The sequence below is a fragment of the Lacerta agilis genome, chromosome 1, assembly GCF_009819535.1.
Source record: "Lacerta agilis isolate rLacAgi1 chromosome 1, rLacAgi1.pri, whole genome shotgun sequence".
NCBI classification, from domain to species: domain Eukaryota; kingdom Metazoa; phylum Chordata; class Lepidosauria; order Squamata; family Lacertidae; genus Lacerta; species Lacerta agilis.
The window spans coordinates 132,915,541-132,931,102 of NC_046312.1; the positions used below are offsets into that span (position 1 = coordinate 132,915,541).

General features: G+C 39.7%; 1 protein-coding gene across 3 annotated transcripts in view; it reads left to right on the forward strand.

Moving 5' to 3' along the window:
- Positions 1-15,562, forward strand: part of IQCA1 (IQ motif containing with AAA domain 1) — a 78,229-nt gene that overhangs the window by 42,611 nt on the left and 20,056 nt on the right. For all 3 annotated transcript variants that reach the window (XM_033172358.1, XM_033172367.1, XM_033172375.1), the window contains 5 exons: positions 2,324-2,399; positions 6,758-6,864; positions 8,089-8,181; positions 13,454-13,524; positions 15,193-15,275. In XM_033172358.1, the coding sequence (XP_033028249.1) occupies positions 2,324-2,399; positions 6,758-6,864; positions 8,089-8,181; positions 13,454-13,524; positions 15,193-15,275 (430 nt within the window). The remainder of the gene's footprint in view (positions 1-2,323; positions 2,400-6,757; positions 6,865-8,088; positions 8,182-13,453; positions 13,525-15,192; positions 15,276-15,562) is intronic.

Consider the following 15,562-nt stretch of genomic DNA (forward strand, 5'->3'; position numbering starts at 1 on the left):
GCCGTCACTATGTTGAGGCGTAATGTTTGCTGTGGAAAGCTTGTTTCGCATGTGGGGGCTTCCATCACAATCTAGAATTCTGATTATAAATCCTTTAAATTGTAAGGGTAGCCCCTGTGTATATTTATTATTTTTTATTTAACCAGATTTATATACCACTTCATTATCATTATCATTATCATTATCATTAGTGTGTGGGTTTTTTCCATTTTTATTTTTTTACTATTTGTGATCATTATCATTGAGTGTTATGAGAAAGCTTTACAGGGTGGAAAAAATCTCATTTCCTAGAGAATCCAGGGGCATCTAATGAAGCTGAATGTTGAATGTTTTAGGACAGACAAAAGAAAGTACTTAACACAGTGCCTAGTTAAACTGTGGGATTTGCTCTCATAAGAAGCAGTGATCCCCACCAACTTGAGTGACATACGACAGATCACAAAGCCCCCAATGGCAACTAGCTATGTGAGCCGTTTCACCTCTGCTGTCCTCCTTTACACAGATGAGGCAATCTTGGATTTCATACACCCAATTGGGATTGCCCAGACTGCTGAATTGGTTCAGCTTGTACTGCAAGAACGAGCATATTACTATAAATTACCAGAAAAAAAAGTTATGATGTTTGTCAAATCTAAGAAAACTTACAATTGGTCGCTTGAAGGAAATACACCGGAGCAAGTATTCTCATTTAAGTATCTCAATGTGGTCTTTCAGTGGACAGGCAGGTGGTTTGCACAAGTCCAGTCAAGCACTCTATTAGCTGATAGAACTTTAAATGGACTGCTATGATTCCACCGTACAAAAGGGGGTAACTTGGTGCAGCCCACTTTTGAACTTTATAAGACCATGATGTTGCCAGAGTTGTTATATGGAGCACCACTGTGGGCCACAACCAATTTAGATTCACTGGAGAGAATGCAAAACAATGTTTTGTGCAGACTCCTGCCAGTCCCTACCTCTACAAAAATAGCACTGGTCTGTGCAGAACTGGGTGTAATGCCCAATAAAGCCAGATCCCTTAGACTAGCCTTGCTTTTTTGGTTAAAAGCTATTTTAAAGCAGGTATCAAAATCCTTCATTACACCTTTAGAAGACATGACCCCAAACTCATGTAAACGTGACATGCAATTTGCTGCCAGGAGGTTGGGACTCTCTGCCTCCTTTCTTGTGACACAGGTTTTTGAGACTGTTAAAGAATTAATACTCCAAAGGCTTAGAGACACCGAGATGCAATCACAAACTGCTGAGATCAAGATCTTTCAATCTAACAAATTGCATGCTTTTTTTATTTCATTGTATCCATCCCTGCCAAGATATCTGGTAGATTTGCCAAATGTTAAAATGAGTGTAGCCTTCCTGCAGGCAAGACTAAATGTCCTTCCGTTAGCAGATTGGACAGGCCGACATAAAGGAATTTCTAAGAAGGATAGAGTTTGTGGCTGCAACTCTATGTCAATAGAACACATAACTCATGTACTCCTTGAATACCCTTTTTATGATGACCTAAGAAACAATTACATTCACCCATTGTTAAGATCGCAGAAGGGAAGGATGTCTCTTGCAAAGACCTTTTTTTGTTGTCTGATGTAGAGAGAGGTATATGTACTTTGGAACATCCAAATTTCTTGCCAAGGCTTTACAAATTTGTGTAATAAAACTTAAAGGGGGAATGGGAAATGGTTTTATCCTGTAAAGGTTGGGGAGTAGAAAGGTAAACCACTATTATTAGCAGTATTCTTGTTATGATTATTTTTAATGCGTGTAATGGCTGCTCACTAAACACAGTAAATCAAACTGAACTGAATCTGTCGGAGGCAGTAAGAGTCTGAATATCTTTTGTTGGGAATGGCAGGTTGAAAAAGTGCTGTTCTGCTTGCAGGCTTCCCTCCCATGGGCACTGTGAGAACAGGATGGTGGGCTGGATGGGCCATTGGCCTGACCCAGTAGGCTCTTCTCCTATTCTTTTGAGCCCCTAATTCTTTTTACCAGATCATAGGGACTCCAAAACAACAGCACCTCTAGCTTTGTTAACCCCATCCACTCAACCACAGTTTCCAGAAACCGATGAAGTTTTGCTCCCCAGTTAGGTTGAAAAAAGAAAATTTATCACTCCTTGAATTATTAGACAACAAGGATGTCTTCTGGACATCAGTGCTCCAATTTCAGCCGCCATGAGAGTGATGCCCTGATGAAAGGAAGTGGAATCTTGTTGTATGGGGACCGCTGATACCATCTACTATTGATTTTACCTGTTTCGTAACATCAACTTTTAATTGTCTGTGTTTCTAAGTTATGAGGTCAAGGTTTTATTTTGTAAATTAAGGAAGAAGAAGAAGGTTGGAAAATGGCACCTAGTAATTTTCTCCCAGTAATGGAAGCAGGAAACAACAAATACAAAGGCAAGTAGAGAAAGCATAGTTTGTGTAAATGTTGACTGTAATTTTAAATGCATGATATTCAGGCAAGTCTGTGGATCTAGATCAGGCTTCCTCAAACTCGGCCCTCCAGATGTTTTGAGACTACAATTCCCACCATCCCTGACCACTGGTCCTGCTAGCTAGGGATCATGGGAGTTGTAGGCCAAAAACATCTGGAGGGCCGAGGTTGAGGAAGCCTGATCTAGAGTATACTCCATTGCTGGACACAATCATAACAGCACAAAACCATTTAGCATGTGCCTAATTCAACGAATGAAAATGTAGATTGAACATTCAAGCATTATGACATGCCTAAGGAGATAAATTTATGTGGGCTCTTTACCATAGGGCTTGTTTACCATAATATGTAAGCAAGACTCCAGAAATACAAATGTTTTAAATATGCACCTGGGGATTTCAGAGCAGCTTAACTGGATATGGTATGGTGGATTTCTTCATCAAACAATTCCATTTGTCACGTAGACATGGTGGCAAGAGGAGGGTAGTGTTAATTTCTTGAGACCTAACTGAAAACAGATGTGTGCTTATTTCTGGGAGTTGCCAGTATAGGAGCTCCTGCTCCATTGTTATAAAAACTGTACATGTATTAGAGGAGGCCAGCACAACTTGTGATCTACCAACCCAAATACCAGGCAGCCCACCAGAAGCGTCATAAACCTGCATTTCTTGGGCTGAAAAAAGAGCAGGTTGTCAAGAAGCTGAAAGGCCAGTGTAGGGCTAGTGGGCTGCATTTGGCTTTGTTATGAGTCACAGTTTCTATAAGACTATGCTAAGAGCTGGGAAATTGTTTGGTGGAACAAAGGAAGGCAGCTGGTGAATTTTCCTCTAGCTTAATTTTCCTACTTGGGATGATTACATGTGGAAATACACTAATGTCCCCAAGCTTTTACTGTTTAATACAGATGGTGTGTGATACTTGAAGTGTTATCCTAAGTTAGTGCGGGTGTGGGTCTGTACACACACACAGATATATACAGATGGGGGTCATAAAAAGTGATGTTAGAAGGAAATGAAATGCAGTAAAGATTGTGATAATTAAGTTTTTAGCAGAGGTAATTCACAGTTGTGTGAAACGGTTGAATTATGGTCAAAAGTTTTGGTGCTATCACTTGTGTACTGACTGAGACAAAGAATTTTTAGCATTTTTGTGTTAACTGGCTTACTAATGCCATAATGTTAGTGTCATGAAGAACTGTTTTGTGAATTGGACTTTTGGGGAGGAATCATGGTGGATTAGACGTCTCTTGTCGACACGCCATTGACAAAGATACTGGTAATTATGTGGTGATTAATAACAGCCAAACCATAAATCTTGGTTATCACATTATCTCTGGAGGAACAGATATAGCAGGGAATCATAGAATTGTAGAGTTAGAAGGGACCACAAGTGTCATCTAGTCTAGGGGTGACCAACTTCCAAGAGACTCACAGAGTTAAAAACTGGCAGTGATCTACCCCCTTTTTGTTGAGCTTTTTTTTTAGAAAGGAAAGCCCTGTTTTGGGGGGTTCACGTAAAAGTTGTTGAGCTTCTTTAGGGAAGAGGAAAGCAACATTGAGGGTTTTTTTTAGGAAGGAAAGCCCTATTTTTGGTGGTTCAGGTCATTTTAGGGGTGCAGGACAAAGATGTTGAGCTTTTTTTTAGAGGAGCCAAAGTTTTTTAGCTTCTTTGGGGGGAGCCACTGATCTAGCAGTGACCTACCACAGACGGCCAGTGATCTACCGGTAGATCACAATCTACCTGTTGGACATGCCTGATCTAGTCCAACTCCCTGTAATGCAGTAATCTTTTGCTGAAAGTGGGGCTCAAAGCCACAACCCTGAGATTAAGAGTCTCATGCTCGACCGACTGAGTTATCCCAGACTTCTAGATTCTAAACAGCTAAGAGGTGTTCCAACTGTGATAAATTTTCATTTTATTGTGTCCTATTTTTTGGCCTTCCGGTTTCTGCAGATGGTGGAAAGGAGTTAGAGTCTGAATCGTCTGACAGACTTGAGCCCCGCAGAGAAACGAGGAAGCGCCAAGGCGAGGCGCACCCCCCAAAAAGCTCTGAGAGGGGGTCTAGGGTGTCAAGAGGTCCAGCAGCCCACAAAAGGGCTCTCCTGCAACCCCCAAACCCCAAATAATCATAAAATAATAATAAATAATAAAAGTCATGGCAAAACAATAACAATATTAAAAAAACAAGGAATCCTGTCCATAGGATTATATTTGTAAAACAGATAAACATTTTGGGGGGAAGGGAAGAGAAGAAGAGAAAGGAAATGTTGGAGCAATGGTATATTCTGCTTGTTTTGTGTTTTTATTACATTCCTTCTGAAATTCAAGTACTAAAACTAGATGACTTTGCAGATTTTTTGAAATATATTGTCACAACTATGAACATATTTCAAATTTATTTGAATAAAGGTTACCCTATACATTATAATATGTGAACATTATGACCTTAACCTTCTTACCATTCCTTTGAGGTAGAGTGATGTCTTTGCTTGCCTTGTCCTTAGAGAAATGGTATCATTCATCTGGTTACATATAAGTACAATAAATAAGTTCTTTCTTTAAAAATCCAGTGTGGTCCATCAATGAATAACAAATAACTAGGCCCTAATGTCCATGTGAAAACATAACACTCCAAACTTGCTGACCCACCCAGAAAACTGTAAAAATCAAATAATCTATATAATGGATTGGTCATATTCCCCACAGGCTTAAATTCCAAACTCTGGTAACCCTGATGGAATTACTAATACTGCATGCCAGCTTTCTCAGCTTATATATCTCAGTGCATCCATCATATTATGTAAAAGGTTAAGAGCAATTAAAAAAAAAACAACTTAATGCCTTTCACCATTTCCCATTTTGGTTGCATATGAGAAATACTCACTAAATGTTTGTTGTAAGACCCTAGGAAGAGCCAGCTGGATCAAGCCCATGGCCCATCTAGTCCAGCCTCAGACATGTTACCTCTGTAGAGCAAAGCATCCAACTTGTATAGTATTTACCAATATAGACACCGTGAAGGTATGTGGAGGGGTTCACAGCATTTATACCCCAAGAGGGTCCTGCTTCTTCCATAGCCACAGCCTTGGATTGCAGCAGAAACCAGGCATGGTTCTGTCTCCCAGCTGCAGTTTCTCACTTCTAGTTTCCACCCATATCTCACCCAACCATTTCTCGTCCAGCACAGAGCTACTTCCTGAGGGACATTAACTCACCAGGAAACTAGCCTGGCTATTCCAGGAATTAAATCAGTTCTGGATCCAGGAATTAGAAGGGGGCTCTGGAATACAGCCACTGCCACCACCCCCAGGGAAAAAAACTCACAGCACTACCAACCTTTCACATATTTCACAAAACAGGCAACCTTTTTTTGGGGGGGGGGGGTAGTGCCGTGTGGCCATGTTTGATTAATGCCTTTGGTGGTCCAGATCAGTGACTCGGGAGAAACAAAGTAGAAACCCAAACATATTTTGCCAGGACAAAGCCCAGTCCTTCATTGTGCAGCTTAGAACATTACAGAAGAGGAAACATGGGAGACTCAGGAGAGGGGAGCTGTGTGTTTTGAGCAGTACTACGTTCTCCTCAATATTCTGGGTATAAAGCTTGACCAAGGACAGTGGTAGGAAACCTGGTAATGCACTCGTGGAATATTGCTCCAAGGCGATTTACATGCATTCTCAAACCTATTCTTTGTAGGCACACAGGGAATGAGCAGCACCCTTTCTCATTTTATTCCAACAACTTTGCAGGGATAGGCAGAATTAAATCATAATGGGGGAAATTATAATATAAATCATAAGACCCCAAAAAACCCACGAAGAAGCATCTTCCATGATTGATATTTATAACTATAATATGCCCCAGGTCTCCTTGGAACTGAGATTCAAACAGGCCTTGTGCACTAGTGGTGGTCTGCCTTCACCAAGAAGAGAGGAGGCTTCCTTAAAAGCCACAATGTGCCTGCAATAGAACAGCTGGAATTAAGCCATTTTATAACAATATATTTGCCATGGACTATATAAAAATCAGTCTAATGCAATTGCAACTAAAAGTTGAAACTTAATTCATTACAGACAATGTTAGTTTTCCTTTTTAGAGTATAATTTCATGCGGTAAACTTGATGAAGGCGGCAGTCCTTCTGAAATCCATGGGACTTACTCCTGAGTAGAGATGTGTAAGCGTGTGGTGTAAAGATGCTAAGGCTTGTCACTGTTATCCAGTTGTCAGATAATAGCAATATAAACATCACTGTAGAGCTACTTTTAAAAAATAGAAAACAAAGCAAAAAATGCCACTTTCTTTTTTGCTCTTGGATAATAGATGTTTGGCAGAACAGAGATGAGGGATGGAACTTCTCACAGGAATATGACCCTGAACTGATCAAGGAGGAAAAGAGAAAAGAAGTTGAAGAAGAGATCAGAGTACAGGTGAACTTCCAATAGCAGGCCACAAACACTGGCTGTTGCCAAAGAGAATTTCTACAGAGAAGTAAAAGCTTGTTAGGCATATTAATCGATTGACATCAGTCTGCCTTTCCCCATTCACTCTGTGCTATGAAGTAGCTAAAGTATAGTCATTTGATAGTTCCTTCGGGGCTCTTTTACGATTGTAAGTTGCTTTGAGACATTTGAATAAATGCCAGCAAGAATAGTTTTTTGGCGTTTATATAGCACTTTAGGACACCATGTACATTATCTCGGGTCTGAACCACACATGCAGTAGAATAAGATAATAGAGTTATTAGGTGACAGAACAGATTGTACCATAAGTTTTCAGGTTGGGATCAGATTTTTAATGCTCTCCTATGTATTCAAAAAGAATTAGCAGGGAGTGGTGGGGGATAAAACTTTTCTGTTTGATATGCCAGTTTTCATCTTGAATGTGAAGTATTTAAATCATAATCCCCCATCTCTAATCTCAAGTAGAGAATACCACCTCAGGAATCTTGATACCCTCATTCTGCTAAATGTGTAGATCGGGTTTCAGTAATCTGTGCAACAAGGATTGCTTGCAGAAGGTGGATTTCCCCCTGGATTTCTAATGGAGATTAAGGGTGGGGGGCTCTAGCTGTCTTAGTGGCTTGCCTAAGGCCACCTGCTGTGTTACTGCAGAGGTAAGAGTGAAACTGTAGACTTCCCAGTTCATACCCTTAGCCACTAAACTTCACCAGCTCTTTTGCTATGCTTCCCAGGGTCCTCAGCACAATGTAGGATTGGAAGAGATCACTTCATTCTCCGCATGAATGCCATAGTAGTTCAGGAGGTGTTTAATCACCTCAACATAAAGCCTAGAACCTCTGCGCGGCAGCTGCACTGCCCAAGAGACTCCATTAATTTCAGACCAGATATGGACTCTGGATAATGTGAAGTCTAGGATGAAAAGAATTCACAAGGGATTGGTCAAATCTGATAAAAAATATGCTTAATTTTGCCATTAGCAGGCTTCTAGTTCCTGCCCTTCTGCCTCCTGATCTTGTAAGATTTTACACACCCAGTACATAGCAAAAACAAAAATACAGGTATACATGCCAAAATTGGACAATGCATGTTGTTGGCCTATTTCCAGCACATGATTTGTATTTTCTGGTTAAAGAGTCTTTAGGAGTAAAAAGCATACCATTCCAGACTCCCTGTATATATCTGTCCAAACAGGTTGATGAGCTAATGCGCCAGGAACTGAAGAATTTAAAGTTAGCTGTGGATAGAGAGATAGAGAGAAAAGGCCAAAAAGGCAAAAAAGGAAAGGTGAGTAGAAGTTTATAGCTATATTAGAAGCAGAATTACTAATTAACTAGGAACAAGTGCAGACACTGTTTTCTACAAGTTACCAACAGAAATAACTGCTTGTGGTTTATATTGCTTCAAACAACAGTGAGATGTAGCCAAGAGTTTTTGTTGGCATGGCCAGATTCAGATGTAATGGCAGAAGTAGGAAAGGAGCAAAGTGTCTGCGATTTTTCCTGTGAGTACCTGCCCACTTAGTCATAGTTTTCCTCAGGTTTCTGTGTGAACTGGGCCTGTTTCTCAGCTTTCCATAGGGCAGAAATAAAGAGACACCTTTTGCACATTACTGTGAACTTTTATTCCTAATGTCTGCTATCTGTCTTCTCCTTCTCCATTTCTAGAGTTAGCTGTTCTCCAGAACAATTTCTGCTTGGAACAATAATACAAGTTTAATTCACCAAGTAGTTTATCTCAGAAACAAAAGTTAATTCAGTTTGTAATTAAGAGCTTTCTACAACAAAGACCTAACTCACAACAGTCCATAGGCTCATAAAACATTAGTTCCACTTTAAATGTTCAAATAAATGTCAGCTACTGGGAACTGCTGCCAGCCTGAACCCAACACCTAAAGCAGTTTGAGAAAAATAGAATAATCTGCACTTAAAATTTTCATATCCATGAAACAGCTGGTCAGCTTGGAAACATGCAGAATCTATGGATGTGCCAGGAGACCTTGAAAATAGTATGCCTTTGGGAATGCGGCAAGTTGAAGAAGGGAAATAAGCCTCAGCATGATGTGAATGGACCACTTAATAATAATAATAACAATAATAAATAAAAATAATAAAAATAATTTTATTATTTATATGCTGTCCATCTGACTGGGTGGCCCAAGCCTCTCTGCCAGCTTCCAGCAAAACATAAAAACACAATAAAACATCAAATATTAAAAACATCTGACAATGTGTGTGTGTGAAATGCCAGCATGACCCTTTAAGTGCCAGAAGATGCTTCATAGATTTTGATACTTAATGGTTTTATCCATGCACATCTGCACATGCACTAGAGACAAAGTGCACCCACCCACTTACTTTGAGATGCAGCTTCAAGAGATCCTGCAGAGAGAGCTGGTCCCCGCTAGCAACTTATAGATATCAACAGCAGCAGCAGCAGCAAGGCATGATCAGAAGGCAGAAATAAAAATAGGAACAGAATAGGATAAGCGATTTACCATGGAGAAATAACAACTCCCTCCCTCTCTCTCTCTCTCTCTCTCTCTCTCTCTCTCTCTCTCTGTGTGTGTGTGTGTGTGTTTTATTGAAATGAAAGAAAAGTAGCAAGCAGAAATTTGTCCAGAAAAATAAAAACAGTAGTGTATGTTACATCAAATCACAATAAGTTCTTCTTTCATCTGTAACGACTTCCCATCTACCACTTATTTCATCAGGCGCACTATCCATTTTCCTTTGTTAATTTTCATTCATGACTTATTATTCTGTTAAGTATTCACAGTATCACAGAAGTCATTCAAGGAAACAACAACAAAATAGAGGCCATCCCTTAAAGCACTTGGGGTCTGTCCAGGTATCATATCATCAGGTGCAAGCAATAACATACATATTAAGAAAGTAGGACATTTCAACAAATGTAATATAAAAAGGACACACCTTATTTGTAAGAAACTCTTATTTAAATCAGTTCTCCTAAGATGAGTTTCTCTGTTCGTCAGGATTCAAAAATAGTATAAAATGGCAATTTAAAACTCGGAAAGCCGTGTAAAATGAAAGCATTCCATGCAAGTCCAGTATTTTGCTCTGGGGCAGCTGGATAGAAGGTTCCCTCTACAAGTGGAACTGGAAAGGAACAAAAACACAGATGTCTTTGTGTATTTCATATTTGCCTTCTGTTTTCCATAAACAAGTTCATACTGAGCAGGGCTCCCAACAACTACACAAAAGCCATATTTCAGATTCATAAAGATAACACACAAAACAGTTCAATGAAAATTTTAAAAATGAGTGATAGTAATAATAATTACTACCTAGCAAATTATCAATTAATTTACTAATCCAGTAGCATTGCATTAGACTAAATAACTAACATGAATAGTTCTCAGTGCAGCAACTGACTGTGGAAAAGTTTCCCAACAGAGATGGCAAATAAAATACTTTCACTAGCCAGAACCTTCCCATATGAAACAGATTTGAAGAAAAGATCATTTATGTCTAATGATTGAAAATCATGTTGGATATTGCTAAGAGAGGACCACTTTGCATGTGTCACAAAACATGTCTATTTTGCTGGTGCAGCAAAAAATGGGGCAAAACTGGAAGACATTTAAGTAGGTGGTTAGGAGGGATTTGGGGGCTCTTAGAAAGGGCTTATTTCATCTTATACCCACATTTGGATTGACTTTGAAATAATCTGAGCAATTCCTGATTATTTTCTTAGGAAGTAGCTTGGTTTATTTCATTGCTGCATAGAGTTTGGGTTTCATGGACTTAGAATTTGAGATTTCAGTGAAGAATTCAAAACACACACATCCACCAACACCTTGATTTCCCCCCCACACACACACACACAACAAAAAAGTGCATGCATTCAACAGAAAAGCCACAAAGAAAAATGCCAATAAAGATGCAAATAAAAGTACTGCTGCTAATTAACTGTTTTGATATGTTTTTGTGGTTTTCATTAAATGTGTCACTTGGATTTGTAAGAGGGTTAAAGAGTTTCTCGCAAAAGTAAGTTTTTCCATGGCATGAAGTAGAGCATGTAGGAAAGCCACAAACAAAAATATTTTCTCAGTGTCTACTTAGCACATGCCAATTTTTCTGTAAATCTTGATGTTAATTAGAAAGACTTCCCACAGTATACTGTATATAAAACTTCCAAATTACTCTAGTGGAGAAATTGCCTCAAGGAAGCTAACAGTTGGCCAATATGCTGAACATATGCTCATTGTCTATGTAAGCAGAAATGATCTAATCTCCATGATGTGATCATTTTTAAATTAGGGAAAGATAATGGGCCAAAAGATAATAGACCCTAAAGAAAAGAAACAGGGATGGGAAGAGGAAATTGGTGCATCTTCAGTGTCTTTTCAGTGCTAAACAAAGGTGTATTGTGTCATGTATCTCATAACGAGCTTTGATTACTAATAACCAGATGCATGCATAAAAATGTCACTGTAATACAGTGGTACCTCGACTTACGAGCGACTCGACTTCCGTTTTTTCCGACTTCCGAATGACCTCTGGAAGTGAAAAAATGGCCACCGCTTCCGAAATTTTCAACTTGCGAAGGAAAAGTGGCTGCACGATACCTCAACTTACGAAAATTTGAATGCGCTTTTTTCAACTTCCGAATTTTTCCCCTGTTCCGAGATGGCGCCTTCGACTTACGAAGATTTCGACTTACGAGCGCGCCTTCGGAACAGATTCATTTCGTAAGTCGAGGTACCACTGTATGTTGTTGTTGTTGTTGTTGTTGTTATATTTTTAAATCCAGTTTGATATTTGATATACTTTCTGGCAATGCCCAAACCGCTTTAATGATGGAATCCGATGTTGCATCAGTAGAGCTTCTATTTATTGATCAACTGATACCTCAGACTGCCTGTGTGTGTGTGTGTGTGTGTGTGTGTGTGAGAGAGAGAGAGAGAGAGAGAGAGATCCCTTGCGTAATAAGATGTTATGCAAGTATCCAAACTGTATTGCTAATAAATGTGCATCTGTCTGATAACAGATGGTAATGTGATTACTGTTGGACCTTTCCAAGTTCAAAGACAGGACTATGGGATCATCAAGGGAAATTGATACAAGTCAATGGTGGGTGGGGCTGCTGCCAAAACTGGATAGGACCCAAGCCAACCCCACACATCCATCCATTTACATACACAAGCATCCACCTCATTCACTGGCTTTCTCAGTCACTCATAACGCTCAGAATCATTAGCCATTGCAGATCCTCTGCCTTCAATGAATCAGTCACTTTCCTCAAATCAACAGCCTTCTAGTTATTACTAGTTTTATTATTTTTAATTAAATCTATATACTGCCCTTCATCTGAAGATCTCAGGGTGGTTCACAAGATGAAAATACAGGATAAAAGCACAAATAAATAGTTAGAAGAAAAGCAAAACAAAAATAACCCCCTTCCCACAAAATAAAAAATAAAAAAATTCCTTCCAGTAGCACCTTAGAGACCAACTAAGGTGCTACTGGAAGGATTGTTTGTTTGTTTGTTTGTTTGTTTGTTTGTTTGACTATGGCAGACCAACATGGCTACCTACCCCTTCCCACAAACACATTTACAAGGCCGTAGAATATTAGTCAGCCAAAGGCCTGGTTGAAGAGGAACGTTCTCGCCTGGTGCCTAAAGATGTATAATGAAGCTTTTTAGGAAATTGTTTGATAGCACTATTGTTTCATGTTTTTTCAATCATTCCGGGAAGTGCTGTCATTTGGAATCTTGCCCCCACTGCCTTCTTCATCCACTGCCTCGCCAGTCCTCAAAAATGGCTTTTCACGCCCTTAGGCATACACTGTTTTATTTTGTCTTCAACATTTTTAAGCCTAGCAGGAGAAAAAGAGCGGTGGTTGGGAAAACCATTGTGCCAGAGTCTCCAGCTGTCTCTTCCTGGAATGAATGAAATGCTGATAGGTGGGAGCCAGTATCAGGCTACCTGGGCCACTAGAAGTGATCCTGGCAGGCTTTCACCTTTAACTCCCCGCCCCCTACTGCCCAAAAAGCAAAAAGGGCACTGCAGAGGTGTGTGCTGCAATGTCTGGGTTGTATGTCACTTTACTGTTTCTGGATGTCACTGCAGTTACTCATAGGAGGGCAGAGGTTGAGCCCAAAGGCTGGCAGGCCAGTGGAAAAGACTCTGAGGTCTGGCTCCTGCCTTGGAATAAGAACATGTTTCACTTCCTGTTGAGTGTGTTTCATTTGTAAATTGCGTCCCCTGCTGCTATGGGAAAGCACGCCTTGGTTTAAGAACACTTTGGGTTAAGAACACTTCTGGAACGGATTAAGTTTGTAAACCAAGGTACCACTGTATTTGAGTGTAGTTAAGTGTGCTTGCAATTGTCATTCAAGAATAAATTGCAAACACTAAAGTGAAGAAAGCATAAACAATGTGATTTTGTGTGTGTGTGTGTGTGTGTGTGTGTGTGTAGGCAGGAGGAGTTAAATCACTAGAGGCCACTAAAACTATTCCGAATCTTGTGCTAACTTTTAGCTGGGTGTAGAAGTATTGCCTTTGCTAACTTTCTCCATTTATGATCCTTAGAAAAAGAAAAAAGGGAAAAAGGGTGGAAGGAAGAAAAAATCTAAGAAGGATAAAGATCTGACTCCTGACAGGTAAAAATGCACCTGCTCCTCTGAGATTCACATTGACACGTCTCTCTCTCTCTCTCTCTCTCTCTCTCTCTCTCTCTCTCTCTCTCTCTCTCTCTCTCTCTCTCTGCTTTGTTCAAACACAAAAGAGAGTCAAAGTTGGTAGGCCTAAGCCTGAACCTGGTAGCTCCAATTCCTTAGCAATTATGGAGAATCTAACATAGAATTCTTTTAAATGGATAACATATAGAGAGAGATTTAGATAGGAAATGTCAACCACCAATTTGTAGAGAGTTCATTTTAGGTTATATGTACTGTGGACCTTAGTTCTGTGCATTTTCATCATATCTCTAATGGTTCTTTGAAGAATTGTCATTAAATTTTATTCCTTGTGGCAGGTGTAGGAACACCTGGTAGTTTCAGATATGTATCAGATTTTCCATCTGTTTTTAACATCCCTGAAATAGGACACTAGCCAGTCCTTCTGTAATAACAAAGCAGCATGTATTCCCTATCTAAAACAAATCATAAAGTACCCAGAGTATAATCCTTGGTGCTGCCTTGTAGATTGCTGCCCATTGGGCTAATGGTAGGAAGCTTAGGGTAACTAGTGTCGCTGGCTGCTCTGGAAGCTCTTTGAAGCCATATTGGTGGGTTGGACATTAAAAAACAAGTAAACAACAAATAGCTGTAGTTTTACTACCTTTGCCAGTTACCTGACTCTTCAAATCTAAATGTCCATCATTGTTTTTTATTTAGATTTTTCCAGACTACCACAAATAACATTACTAAACTCCATCTCCATGCAAAAGAGTTAATGCCATATTCTGCTTGGCCCTCATTGAGTGGTGGTGGGCAGGGGGCGGGCATCCCACTCTCTGAACATTACTGACTACCACTTCCAATATTAAATACGGAATAGTGCCCCTATGATTCATTCACAAACAGGGCTGGCCCAAAACATTTTGGCACCTGAGGTGAACTGCACAATGGTACCTCTCCTGCCAGCAAAGAAGGAGTGAGTGAAGATTGACACCAGAAACAAGGCTGGGAGGAGACCAGCAGCTCCCCCTCTTCACCAAGAGGCCACTGTAGAGGTGGCATTGGGAGGGCTGCTGGGCAGCTGGATCTTACGCCCCTGTGGGTCCTGCCACCTGCGGCAGTCACCTCACCTTGCCTCGTGGGTGGGCTGGCCCTGTGTGGTATTATACCACTAACTAGGTCCAAGATAAGATCTGTGTACTACGAAGTTGCCTCCAGCATTTCAAAATACACAGTCTTTTTCTTTCTTTTTAAAAAATACCTTCCTAAAAGCTGCTTGTTCACCCTGTTCTACTGACTTGCAGGAACTCTGCAATGATGTTGAACAGTGATGTTATGTTTCAAGTAGCCTGGAGGTAGTAATGTGAGAGGATCTGTGTTGGGAAATTGTTTAAACTCCAAATTTCTATGAAATAATTTCATTATAGTATTGTTAGTGTTCCACAGTATTTCATACCGCTAATAAATGGAAATTGCTGTTAATGTTGCAATAAGTGTGTGAGTGTGTTTTTCTTAAAAATGAAAATGTAATTATTGTACATTTTAGCCATATGCAGACACTACAAATGTTTACATGAGGGTGTGTTTTTTAAGAGATGATTTGTATTTTTATCTGCAAATCTGGGTGTTAAATTATGTGTTTCTGTGTAGGACCATTGATTCTCTCTACCAGGAGCTGGTAGAAGCACAGATATTAATAAGAGCCAAGAAAGTGAAACTCGGCGATTATGTAGGTAAAGTATTAACTTTATGTACCAATACAGAAGTACATCTTGATTTCCTTTACATTTACATATAATATTTTTAAATTGCAATGTTGTACAACCTGCCTTGTGTTGCTGTAATAGACTATGAATAGACAAGCCACACTATTCATACCGATTTAGCTGGTTCCAGATATAAAAATTAATATAAGCTTAACCTCTGACTCAGTATGACAGTTGAATTAGAGATCTTCAGCATTCAGTCTGTGATTTATAATCTTCATATTTTCTAATTCTGGTGCTTTGTCATTTCTACA